The sequence below is a fragment of the Archocentrus centrarchus genome, chromosome 21 (assembly GCF_007364275.1).
Source record: "Archocentrus centrarchus isolate MPI-CPG fArcCen1 chromosome 21, fArcCen1, whole genome shotgun sequence".
Classification (NCBI taxonomy): Eukaryota; Metazoa; Chordata; class Actinopteri; order Cichliformes; family Cichlidae; genus Archocentrus; species Archocentrus centrarchus.
In genome coordinates this window covers 30,847,419-30,861,219 of record NC_044366.1, presented here as the reverse complement: position 1 = coordinate 30,861,219, position 13,801 = coordinate 30,847,419, and the positions used below count along the sequence as shown (strand labels likewise).

Below are 13,801 nucleotides of genomic sequence, written 5' to 3'. Positions count from 1 at the left end.
TAACTATAATAATGTGAGGTGTCTTGTAATCTCTTATTTAAGTCACGTCAACACGTGAATCAGTTTGCTGATGAGCAGAATGACTGCCAGGATTTTCCCACCGTCGTTCTTCCAGCTCTGCTCTCACTGATGACTTTCACACAGGTGTGACACATGCAGTCCTGGATTTTCTGTTCTCGTTTATTCATCCCAATTTTAGCTCTGGGTGTCCACCAGGAGTTTCTCGATAGCGTTGACTGTTTTGAGAGATTTTGTGAATGATCCACCACCTCACCCTTACACCTGCAAGCTTAAGTTGTGTTAAACATACACACCCTTACTGCTCAATCCTACATATCTGTGTAGCACTGTTTGAACGACCAATAATGTCCTGGTCCCCGGTGGACTCCTCACCTCGTTGGCTTTAACTCATCGCTCTAACTTACTCATCAGAGACTCCATGGCAGCCAGGAAACAAGATTCAAACTCCTGGTCGGAGAATCGTTCCACAGAGTCCCTAGCATTATATCGTATTTCCAGTCGAGCAGATGGTGACATCGCCAGGATGGTTTCCATGGCAGCAGCGTAGCTGTCCTCGCTGTCAGCTAGGAAGCCCGTCTGTCCGCCTTCAAACGGCACCACGATGTCCAGCTTTGGACCTCCGGACTTGTGAGCGAGAACGATGGCGCCTGCAGCCATACACTCCACCACACCTGGAGATAGACACGGAGGATTATCATTCAACCAGCTGATCTCATACAGAAATTTTTCTTTAGCCAATTTCTGTGGAAAACTGAGCACTGTGATACAATCCAGCATGTACTGTTGCTTATAAAAGGTGTGATGCTGTGCTCACCGATGCCGAAGTGTTCGTTCTGCATAGTGTGCAGACCGATGGTGGCGTCCACCAGCTCTCTCTTCAGCTCCTCGAAGGGGATGTTGAGTTTGAATTCGACACGGTCAGAGATGCCAAGCTCCTGACAGAGGCCTCGCAGCTTTAAGACCCTCTCCTCGTCCTCCTGGTTCCTGCATCCACCAATCAGCACCAGCCGCAGAGATTCCCTCCCCCCGAGGCCGTCCCGTTTCCTGTCCAGCAGTTTGTGAAATGCTCTGATCTGCAGCTGGTGATTCTTCTCCGGCCTGAACTGACCCACCGACACAATGGAGTGGCACTTCTTGTCGTCTTCTTCTTGTCCAAGCTCCTCCCAGTCCTCCATGTCATCTTCGTCCTCCAGTGGGACGTCCAGGAAGGCCCTAATGTCACAGGGAGGGTAGACGACGCCGGTGCGGCTCGGAGCGCGCCACAGGGCGAGGATGTGTCCCAGCGTCCAGGTGGAGTTCACCATGATGACGTCGCTGCAGGAGCCGGCCAGGCCGTACAGCAGAGCAAAGCAGCAGTAGTACACGACCTTCACGGCACTCAGCACGGGGTTTCTAGAGATGAAATCAGCGTTGTTGAATCTGAAATAAAGGTGGAGGGAGAAAGATGCGCGTTTAAAAAGAAAAGTTGTCTAATAACACACTGGGCTTGGATTAGCCTCTAATGCCTGAGATGTTTCACAGCACAATTAAATGGCTTAGAACAAATGTAGTCTAAAGCTTTGGCCACACTGAACACAGAGCGAGGGGGTGGGGGTGGGTCTGTTTCATTTTATAGTACAGCTCGGTGTTTATTCTCCCCCCCATATCAGTAGATGCATATAATATAGTCATATATAATAAATGGGCATATGTATAATAAATTAAAATCTTAATTGCTTTACTCAGCTGCTTAAAGCCAACATTTTCAACTGTGCTTACTGGCTCATGTTTTTACAGTAGAGGAGGCTGCTGCATTTGTGGTATCACCATGTGTCTGGTTTTTTGTAAGATATGGTATGTGATAAATTGTCTGGGACTGTAAAGTCCCCTGTGTGTGTGCAGGTAGAAGGTCAACTGTGTGGACGGCTCTGCTTCACATGGTAAAAATCCTCTCGTGCTCTCAGTGCTCCCCCTCAGCCTCCTGGCAGTACAATCTTTAGGTTATCTATGGTATATATTTGAGCATCCTAGGTCACATTGTTCTCCAGTTGTTCACAATATTGGACCACTGACCTTTACTTTGAGGTCAAGGTCACCAAACTGGTCTGAGATGCAGAGCAGCTTTCCAAGTGAATGTAAAGTTTTACCAATAAAGGGAAACACGTTATAATGAATGTCTCAGCTTTATAGGTTTTAAATACTTCAGTACAGTTTTGGGAGGATGAGACATTTCAATTAAAGAATGCAGATCCGGATATGAACGCATCCGGACTGGATGAGCTGGGAAATGACTGGAGCCTGAACTGGATCTGGACTTTATCCGGTCTGAATCTGTGATCGTGATCTGTTTGGATCTTTGTGTGAAGGTGGACTTGGACACGGTTTGCTAATCTGTTATAGAACTTATAATCACCGATTTAGGTGATTTTCAGTGGAAAGTATGTTGAGATTCATCCTCTGAATTTCAGACATCATAACTTTCAAAATGCTGACATCATTGCAGTCACTTTAAAATCATTTAGTTCAGTTTTCAAGTCTTAAAAATCATTTCAGCCTCATCTTCACTCAAACATTCCCATCATCTCCAGGATCAGACATTTTTCCATCAATGACCTTTTACAGCACAATCAATGATCAATGATCGATCATTGATCATTGATCAGAGTGTTCTGTGTCTAAAGCTTCATCCAGATCAGTGTGACGTAACAGTGATTTTGCAGTAACTACAGTAAATGTTTCAGAGGAACTGACTGACTGACAGCTGCCTCATTATAAATCCGTGACTAAAGTCTAACTGGGATTTCAGTGCTTATAGAAACAAACATCTGCAGATGAATTCGCTCCTCTGACGCACTGACAGCCACTTTATGAATGAGGAAATGAATGGGAGTGTCAGACAGGTGGTTCAGGTGCAGCAGGAGGGGCGGAGTCAGAGAGACAGTTTGTTGGATAAAACCTGTTACTATGGTAGCTGACTCAGCTAACTTAGTCTGACACCATGCTACTCCTGCAGGTGGCTCCTTTTGACGTGCAGGAGTAGCAGCTCTACTCTGAGTCCCAACCAACTCGCCGAGCTCTTAACCCAATCTCCACAACACGGAGCCGGGCCACCCTTCAGAGGAAGCTTATTTCTGCTGCTTGTATCCGCAATCTCATTCTTTTGGTCACTACGCAGAGATTGGGACCATAGGTGAGGGTAGGAATGTAGATCGGGCAGTAAATCAACAGCTGCTTTCTGATACCTGCAGCAAGCAGTGGCGAGTCTAAAGCGGGGCACAGGTGTACTAAACCATATCATTTCAAAGGTTTAGTAAAATTTTGCAGCTTTAGATTCATGTAAACAAAAGTTAAATTGTATTAATATTTAAAAACAAAAACAAAAGTCTTTTCTCCTCACAGGCCAGTAAAAATATACACGAGTCAGTAAAACTGAGCCACTGACTCAGTGCTTGTTTATTTGTATGCTGCTGTTGTTGGTTTATACAGAGCTGCTCTGAACAAACTGCCCCTCTCAGGACTTGTTAAATTATTTGTATTGTGCTGCTTCTTTGTGAGGACAAGTTTTGACCTTGGGATTCAATTATGTCACTGATTTCCCAGAAGTATAAACGTACGTGTCTGAGTTTTACCTGGCGTTCCTCTCTCTGACCACAGACAGCATGTCGGTGCTGACAGTGGGGTAGTGAACGTAGCTCGCCACTTGACAGCCTCCCAGGTAGCGGAAGATTGGCAAGGTGAAGGCGTAACCCATCGAGTCCACATACAGGTCTGGAATGAAGGCCGTCAGTGCCTCCCACCCTAAAACACAAACAGACAGCATCACAATGCCTGTTGACAACATGTGTGATCATGGCAGCTTTAGTTTACTCTATATGAAAGAATCTCTACTAATATGCAGGAAGTGTTTCATGTTTGCAGAATTAAACATTTTGCCATGATATTTATGAACACTTGAGTTTCAGCCTGGCCCTTACCCAGGAACATGGAGCCGACGCTCTGGCCCAGCAGGGTGAAGTGAGGGTAAGAGCTGGCCTCCACCAGCACGCGGTGACGCAGGAAGATGAAGGCGACGGGTCGAGGCAGCGTGATGCTGAATCGCTGCTGGGCTCCCTCCAGAATCTGCTCACCAGTCACTCCCTGGTCACCCGTGTAAACCACAAAGGAGACACTGGGGTATCTAGGATGAGGGTGGAAAACTCTACATCAGTGTTTAAATTTGGCATTTATCATTAAAGTGAACTGTGTTCATCTCTAAGGTCTGAGGGATGGCTTGAGTTGTCCTGTTTGTTAGAAGGCAAAGAACCTGCTCTAAATGGCCTCAGCAGAGGGTCTGTGGGTCACGGACAAAGATAGAGGCAATTTAAAGAGCTGGAAGAGAAGAGGCTCCTCTACTGCCTACAAACAGCTGACAAATCACTGCATACACACACACATTTTCTTTTAGAAGAAGAAAAACAACAATGGGGAGAAATACTTTCACTTTCACATGATTTATTTATAAAAGTACATAGATTACCGTTGCATCAGGGCCCTCAGGGAGCACCAAAGGACCCGCTCCCCGCCTCCTCCGGCGTTACAGTAGGGGTGGAAAAAAGCCACCGCCGGGCCGCCATCCTGAGCACGGCGGGCCTTGCGGCGGCCCTGCAGCCACATGCGGAGCCCCAACAGGAGCAGCAAGAGGGCGAGGGTGAGGATCAGGCTCAGGTAGAAGCATGGCACCAACAGCGACCACAGCAGCCTGCGGAGGGGGACAAAGAGGGCTGAGTGTGTGACACTGAAAACAAGTGTAAACTGCACGGAAGACGACCATCTGTCACTATCGTTACAACCGGAAAGACGACCGTAAAGCTTTGATTACACTGACGATACGACAGCTAGCTGCCAGTTAAGCTAGAGTTAGCTGTTCGCTCAGCAGCACTCATTCTTTTAATCCTCACTCCCCTGAACACCATTTTATCACTGAAGTGCAACAAACGAGCGCCTGCGAGACAACACCTACCTCATCAAATCACAGAAACACAGCGAAAAGTGGTGGTGGTGAGTGTCGTGCCCCATTTTGACAACACAACTCCGTGACACTGGCGGAAGTAGCTGTCAGCTGACTAGCCGCGATTGGTTCAGCCTTTGTTTATATACAAGTCATCGACACGTGACTTTCCCGAGTAGTAGTAGTAGTAGTAGTAGTAGTATCAGAGGTCAGAGGAGGTAAATTTGCAGAGGTAAAATAATTGAACCATTAAAGAGTGGGTGGCGATATGAAGTCTGAGTGTAAGAAAGACTCGCTTCCCTCTGAGGGAAACCGTGAAGAGTGGCGCGCAACCAAGAAAAGAAGAAAGTCTGCCTTCTTCACACACCAAAACACAAGACTTAAACATACAATAAAAAGTTGAACAAAATTGGAAAACTGGAACAAAATTAAAATATAGTAAATGTAGAACAACAGCCAAATAAAACAAAGAATGTCAAGTGAGCAAAAGGCATAAATGGAATATAAACAATAAAATACAGAGATATGAAGAGCAAAAAAAAAAAAAAAAAATGCAGTGTGCAAATTAGAATATAGGCTAAAATTAAATATTTTAAATAACTATACAAACAAAAACAACCCAGCTGAAAAAAGGCTAAATGTACAAATGACAATAGCATGTGCATAAAATCAGCCTCATAACACCAATGTATTTAAGTACTTGTTTATTGGAATATTTTACTTATTCACTTTAATCACTGACTGGAATGAGGTCAGTGACAAGGTGCAGCTATCCTGTGAAAACTATTAAAAGTCATTTTAATTTCAAGTTCCTTTATTTTTTACTTCAAAAAAATTATTTTCCTTTTTTTTTATAGGTCAGTTTAAATGTCTATACTTTAGAAATGACTTCAACAAAAGTATGTCTCTCGCTTGATAAATAGGAAAAGTTGTATACTGAGGATATAGTCAAGTGGTGGAAGGAATACTTCGAGGACCACCTTAATCCCACTGACAGGTCTTTTGTAGAGGAAACAGAGTCTGGGGTCCAGGGGGAGGACTTGCCATCACTGATGGTGAGGTCACTGAGGTAGTTAAACAACAGGACTGAGGTGGATCAGATTCGCCCTGAGTTCCTGAAGGCTCTGGATGTTGTAGGACTGTCTAGGTTGACGCAACTTTACAATGTCACATAGAGGTCTAGGGCTGTGTCTCTGTATTGGGGTGCGGTGGTAGTTCCCATCTTCAAGAAGAAGGGCTGGAGGGTGTGCTCCAACTATTGGGGTATCACACTCCTCAATCTCCCAAGAAGGTCTGGAAATGAGATTGAACAGGAACAATGCAGTTTTTGTCCTGGTCGCGGAACGTTAGACCAGCTCTTCATCCTCTCAAGGGTATTTGAGTGTGCTTGGGAGTTTGCCCATCCAGTCTACATTGTGGACTTGGAGAGGGCATTCAGCTGTGTCCCTCTGGGCATCCTGTGCAGGTTCCTGGGGGAGTATGGGGTGTCTGGCCAATTATTACAGTCCATTTGGTACAACTGCAACAAGAACTTGGGCCACAGACCAAGTCATACTCATTTCCTGTGGGTGTTGGACTCTGCCAGAGCTGCCCTTTGTCACAGAAGACTTCTGCCTTGATGGCTTCAGAATCTCATATCTGCTTTTTGTGGAAGATGTGGCCCTATTGCCTATATAGTGCCTATATAGTGGCCTCCAGCTTGCACTGGAGTGGTTTGCAGCCAAGTGTGAAGTGATGGTTATGAGAATGAGCACCTCTGAGGCCATGGTCCTCAGCTAACAAAGGTTAGCCTGCCCACACTCTGCCTATCTTGCTTATGAGTGAGTGAAGAGGGGAGTGGGAGATTAACAGATGAATTAGGGCCACGGCTGCAGTGATGCGGATGGTGTATACACACACACACATTTATAATTATCAGAGAAAGTTATATACATTATTTTGGTGCCTATCAGTTTCCCAATATATATCTGTGTGTGTGAATGTGTGGATAGAGATGTGCTTTATGAAGTTCAGTCCTTTTACTTGTATTAATTTAAAGGGCAGATCTGCCACATCTAATATGGCAGACGTGCTGACATATTGTAACAATGGGCCAACCCACTGAATGCAGCGTCCGTGTATGTATGTATGTCTATGGTTTCACTACCACTGGGAGAGTAGTACTAACTACAAACTAACTGCAAACTGCAGGCAATTTCAGCAGTTTGCTAGTGACCAAAATCAATTCTTAGGAGGCTTTTGGTGTAGCACCCTCTTTGTGATCCATTTCAACTAGCAACTGCCAACAACCACTCACCAACCAGTCTGGGAGTACTCATGTTTTTTCCTCATGACCAGTGGCTGCCCAATGGTCCCTGATTGATCTCTAGGCCTCTTTCTGTGAGGACTTTGAATGTTCTCCCCAGGTCGCTGGATTTTCCTCCAGGTGTTCCAGTTTTTCCCCCTTTTCAAAGACATGGACTTCAACTGGAAACTCTAAATCATCCACTTAATTAGGTTCTTAATTGGAAAATAAAACAAATCAGATGAATCTTAGGAAAGTAATGTGTATGGCATTCTGGCAAACTTTGGTCTGTGAAATAAATCTCCTTCACCACTAGATGGAGGCAAACACAGATGAATATTCACTGTTTTTGTTTTGGCGATTAAATTTAACAATAAATGTCTTACTGGATATTTGACACAAAGGAACATCGAACCTGGTAGACGGAGAAGTTTGACTCACTGTAAAAATCAGAGGCAGCCGTTCAGTGTTTTTAATTTTGGGCTCAGAGATGACAAAGATGTAGAAAGCAAGCACAATGCACAAGTCAGTTTGTCATGTAAAATATTAGAGTTGTCTTGGCTTCCCTTCAACATCCAACAGTATAATCAAGTTGAGGTTTCTTTTACTGATGTGTACTTCTATCATCTGACTGCCGTTTTCTCACTGCCCTGAACCAACAAAAGTCACTGCCTCACTTCTCCTGCTCATACCGACACACTGTGAATGAATGCTGACTTTCACAGTAATTGGACAAATGGTTGACAGTTAGATGGCCAGGAGAGCCCCGTTTCCACATCGTTTCATGACAAATAAAGCAGATAAAAGATCCAGAGTTTACTTCAAGTGTTGAACTTGTATTTGGTGTCTTTCCACTGGAACTGAACATGAGGTCCAAAGAGATGTTGAAGTAAGTGAGGGCTGCCATCATTAGGCCAAAAACCTGTCAGAGAGATAGGAAAACTTTAGTATGACCAAACCGACATTTGGTACAGTCTTAAAGAGAATGTGGGAACAGGCTAGCTTTGCCAGGTGGCCTGTGAAAGAATGTATTACATCACTTACTACTGCTTTAAGTATTTCATAATTATCTTACATTATTATTGTATAGCCATACAATTCACAATGTTCTCCCTTAGGTGCTGCATGATGTTACAGCAGAACTCCACACTGATGCTCCTGACTTGTTCTGCTTCCTTCAAGCTTGGGCGCTGCAGGCCTCCTCGCCAGCGGTGCTCCTCCACCAAAACTGGGTCAGCTTGAAAAAGAAACTGACGATTAGGCCCGACACAAGTTTGAAGCCCACGGTGAAGACACGAGTGCAGGCAGCCATGCTGAAAGAGGTGCATTAGGAGTCAACTTTGAAGGGGAGATTTTAGATTTAAATCAGGTCTGTGTTTTGATCATTATAATTGGAGTTCTGAGGGAAATATTGTCTGTTTCACTGCACTGCCTCTGTCTGACACACAGTATATAGTTACTGGTTACCGTTTAGGTTTAGATTATGCAAAACAATTGGTTTATAAAATCTGACACTGCTGCGAGCTGAACAAAATGTATTAAAGAGATACTGATGGCTCCACCTGCAACTACAACATAAAAAAATGTAATGTGACACTTAGTTTTGATACTTTGACTTCACTTGTTTGCACACACACACACACACACCCCCGCCCAGTCATTGCTAGTTCTTTTTCTGATTAGAGAGCTGTTAGATGATTATGATTGTAATACTGACCACCAGCTTAGTCTAGAATACGTAGGCTCAGCAGGCTTACTCTGTGAGACATTTAGGCCTGTTTCTAATTTTGTAACTAATTTGCTTCATAATTAGTTTGTAACTCTGTGGGAAAATCCCAATCTGAGGGTGTTGATGCGATAAGACAAAGGCTTTTAGTCGGACAAAGAAAGTCCATATCAACTGATATTCAGAGAGATAGTGTTAATTTTGCTCATCCTATAACTCTAATTCAACTAACTGGTGAGTGAAATCGTCTGGGAGCTCACACAGCAGCTGAATTATAAGAGGGGCAGAATATTACAGTATTAATGGAGCATTATGACATAAGTTTGTAGCACAAAGTACCCAAAAGTTAGTGCAGATAGAGCTTTTCCTGGTTCAAAGTGGACCTTTGTTGGTTGATATTACATGATATATATTACCTATTTTTTGACTATATGATCAACTAAAAACTATTATAATTGAGTGCATAATCCAGAAATTAACAAGAAAAGGTTAAACAATCATCTAATTATTAGAATGCTGGTGATTTCCCATTGGCTCTGGGTAAAGCCTTGGGAATGCAAATAAACATCTGTGTAGTTACAATTTGACAAAACATCAATCAGCTTTAGTTAACAGTTATTGGCACCTTCTCGGTTCAAGATAAACAGGAAGTAACACGAGCATTGTCATCTGACTCTGTGTGTTTCAGCGAGGTTCTTTGGGGTGAGTGGAAAGCTTCAGTGAAAATGTTTGTGAGCAGGGTGGAGCTGTGGGTGCGGGGCTGCCCTCGGGCCTGCGGTGGTAACTTCTTCCCTGATGGATCCCCTCAAACCTGCATCCCCAACATTCAGAGGTATCAAAGAACCTGCTGTCATGAAGCAGAGTCAAAGCATGGACAAGTGGCAGATCTGCCGTGTTTAAAGCCTAATGCACCCATTTAAAAATACCAAATGCATCCAACACCACAGCGGCCATGAACAACCCCCTGCAGAAAATGCAAAAATGAATGAATGAATAACTTAGGAGCTACAAATATGTGAAACTAAAAGTTTCACTGCGACATGCTGTTAACGCTTTTTAGCTGGTGGCACTAACTCTCCAGTTTCCTCCAACATGTTAAAGGTCACAGTTTCTTTACTGCTCTGCATAAATCTGATGCTTTTGCATGGTTATGTAAGACACTGGTTATGAAAGAGCACAATCTGGCATGTGACATCCTTTTTCACAGCTGCTATTTGGACACATCAAAGCAGGAAAAGCAGAGGTGTATTAATGGAGTATAACAGTGTTAGTCCACTGTGAGGGCTTACTGGGCCATTAAACGGAAACAAACTCATCCATGCTATTTATTTCACTCGCGTCTTTTCTGCTGTGAAAAGTTAAAAAAAATAAAGGTATGTTGAGGAAGAGGAACAGCATACGCTCTGAGTTGGGACACAGATATTGTGCACCTCATTTCCTCTTTCTGTATTTACATGTCTACATTTAAAAGAACAGCAGTGTAGACATGGCTGCAGGAAATACAGTTACTACAACACAATTTTATACTGATCATCCATCACTTTTTTTTTTTCCCCCAAAAATAGGGAGATTTGTGTGAACGTGCTGTGCTGCACTTTCTCGTTTGTATGTACACATAAAAAGACGACAGCCTGACTCTTAAAACAGGATTTCTATCATAAGAATTATTATTATTACTCTGCTTTTTATCTCTTGTCCCGCAGCAACATTTTTCTGGAGAGTTTCTGATGTTTATGGGTTCAGACGTTGTAAAAAAACTTGTGTTTTTATGACGGCAGCTTAATGCAGCAACAGTAACTATATGAGGTTCTCTTGGGATGCTCGCTGTAAAGCTGCGGTCACACAGGAAGGGATTAGTGGCAACATATGAACAATGAGGGCCCCACCCCCCCCACCCCCACCCCGTGGACCACACTGGTGACAACATGTGGGTGGGTCCCAAGTTAATCTTTTCTCAGTTTCATGGCAACTGATTGAAGCAGCTACCAATGAGAGCACAGAACGCCACTGATTGATTTATAACCCGGTAATAACAGCAATCAAAGAAAATACTGCTCTGAACTACACGAGCTACAGCGCCCTGAAATTGCTCTGGCAATAATCCATCAGTCTGTCCAGGTTTATGCATTTAAAGCCAACAGAAAAACTATCATCTCCCTGTTTAATTTTCACAGAGAATACAGTTATTATTATTATTATTATTTAATTGTTTTACACACAGTTTTAGATAAAAACATCAGACCAACAACAATTTAATAATTTTTATCACAGAACATTATTAAAGTTTGAGAAACACCACAAATATTAATTACCCAGCTGTAGTCTGTAGTCACTATCGTCCTGAGTTACTAACAACCTGCTAGAATAACACATTATGCCTAAAACTGACATGTTATTTAAGTTATCCAAAAGACACTTTTAGTTCGAGGATGTCTGGTTCAAACGTCTCGCATCAACTGAGAATCTGGCTTTGACTGCCGGTCACAAAAAACAAGATATAAGTCATTGGGATTGTAAGGAATTGCACAAGAGGTTCTTAGAGCCTTTACTTAAGTTAAATATTCCATAAATCCTTCAGTAAAAATATGGGCTAAGCTGTTAATGGTTTATAAAGACATCCCACTATGGGCACAAATCACTTCTACGTGGCACAGCTGCTCTCAAGTGACCCACAGAAACAACGAGGATCAACCAGTGACAGTCAGATGCCAAACCACACATTCAGGGAAAAAACAATCGACAAGCTAAAGCAGCTTAATCAGCTTATTTTGCAGCATGTGCATCTACTGTAGTATTTTTATGGATGCAACATGTTTGTCAAAATAGGGAATTATTCTACTTACATCACTTACATGAAGCATCTGCGGTTTTTCTGTCACAGCTATAGTGTTTAGATAAAATAATGTCCAAAAATGAGTTCAATTTAAACTTAAAAACTCTAACACCAGCCTACTAATTTGAGGCACAAGGAAAAAAGATCAATTCTGCATTTCTTTCTTTTTAAACATGGATCCAAATGGCTTGGATGATGGTTTGGTTGATTTACTGTTCAATCCTTAATCTTGTTTTAAATGTAAAATTGAACACAATAATTCGAGTCTTGATAACAGAAGCAGTGGATATCTAAAGTAGTGAAACTAATAAATAATAATTTACAGAAATGCACATCTTTGGGGTGAATTAGCATTGGATGTTAGCCTGCTAGCCTTGGCAGAATCCCCTTCACTGTGCAACAAAGTCTGACAAAATACAGATTTATCTCATCAAACTTTAATAAGCTTGCAATTGTTTTTTTAACATCATGTACAGTTGTGGCCAGACGTTTGCATGCACTCATCACGGGCATGAGTGTCCTGGTAATTTGGGGCTTTTAATGATCTCTCTGAACTGTTGTTTTACCAGAATGGAATGATTGTGCAGCATACATCTTTAATGACTTTAAAAACGAAGAATCAGAACCATGTCAGTCCATGGCAATGTAAGACTCTTGCTTGAATCTTTTAATGAGGGGAGCTGAAGGTTCTACAGTGTCTTTTAACTTGAGAGTGGCAAGGCCTTACCTTCTCATCACTGATCATGATGGACTACAACTGGTAGTTTCTCTCTGCGAGCATAAAAAGGATTTGCTTGACAGCCCTTGTCAGATTGACCAACACTCAGGACAATGGTAAAGTCCAAGGAACTCAATGAAGATCTAGGAAGGAGAATTATAGATATACACAACTTGAGAAGGTCTCTTGGAGCCATTTCTGAACAACTGAGTCATCAGTTCAAACACATCAAAGTTACTTTGATGTGTCACCACTTTGCCAAGGACCAGAAGAAGTCACTCACAAAAGAACAACCCAGGAACCTCCAAGGCTCCATCCTGCCACGAACTGGAAACTCCTAGAAAACCAGGGTCACTGCCTACAGTGAGGTCAGATTTACATCACCATGACCAAGACCAAGAAAGAAGTCCCTCCTCCAAAATCGACACCTTCAAGCATGACTGAAATTTACAGCTGCCCTCATGAACAAGCCAAATGCCTTCTGGAGAAAAGTTTTGTGGTCAGATGAGCCAAAAACTATTTGGCCACAATGACAAGAGGTACGTTTGCAGGAGTAAAGGTGAGGCCTTCAGACCTAAGAACACTGAACCAACTGTCAAACATGGTGGTGGCAGCATCATGCTCTGGGCTGTTTTGCTACCAGTGGTACTTGTACTGTACTGGTACATTGTACAAAGTGGATGGTATAATGAAGGAGGAGGACTGCCTCCAAACTCCTCAACTTCACCTCAGATCAACAGCTAGATGGTTGAAACGTGGATACAATTGTGTGTTTCAACAGGACAGTGATCCCAAACACACGTCAAAACTGCTACTGGATGGATAAAACAGGCTAACATTAAGTTTCTGGATTAGCCTTCCCAAAGCCCCAACTTCAATCCTGTTGAAAATTTGTGGACCAGGTTCCATGACTACAGTCCGTGTTAGGAAACCAACCAGTTTAAACAAACTCTACTAACTCTGCCAAGAACAACAAATACCCTGCCAGAATTATGCCAGAATTTTGTTGATGGCTATCAAAAGCATCTGGTCGAGGTGCAACTTGGTAAGTGACATTTAATCAAATTTTAGCGGGGGTGAATGCTTAGGTATTGATTGAGTAGTGATTGAGAATGACAGTAACTCAGCCATGAAGTGGTAGGCCACGTGAAATGACAGAGCGGGGACAGTGGATGCTGACTCTGCATAATGTGCAGAGGTCACCAACTTTGACTACATGACGAGCGTATGTAAACCTGACCACAGCTGCATTT

General features: G+C 42.9%; 1 protein-coding gene across 1 annotated transcript; it reads right to left on the bottom strand.

Annotated features, from left to right (window-relative positions):
• Positions 1 to 36: 36 nt before the first annotated feature.
• Positions 37 to 5,127, bottom strand: LOC115800938 (GDP-Man:Man(3)GlcNAc(2)-PP-Dol alpha-1,2-mannosyltransferase-like). The gene is made up of 6 exons (XM_030758566.1): positions 5,000 to 5,127; positions 4,517 to 4,738; positions 3,975 to 4,177; positions 3,630 to 3,798; positions 836 to 1,440; positions 37 to 692 (listed from the first exon to the last, which is right to left on the bottom strand). The coding sequence occupies exons 1-6, from the start codon at positions 5,053 to 5,055 to the stop codon at positions 409 to 411; spliced, it is 1,539 nt and encodes a 512-aa protein (XP_030614426.1). The 5' UTR covers positions 5,056 to 5,127; the 3' UTR covers positions 37 to 408.
• Positions 5,128 to 13,801: the final 8,674 nt, after the last annotated feature.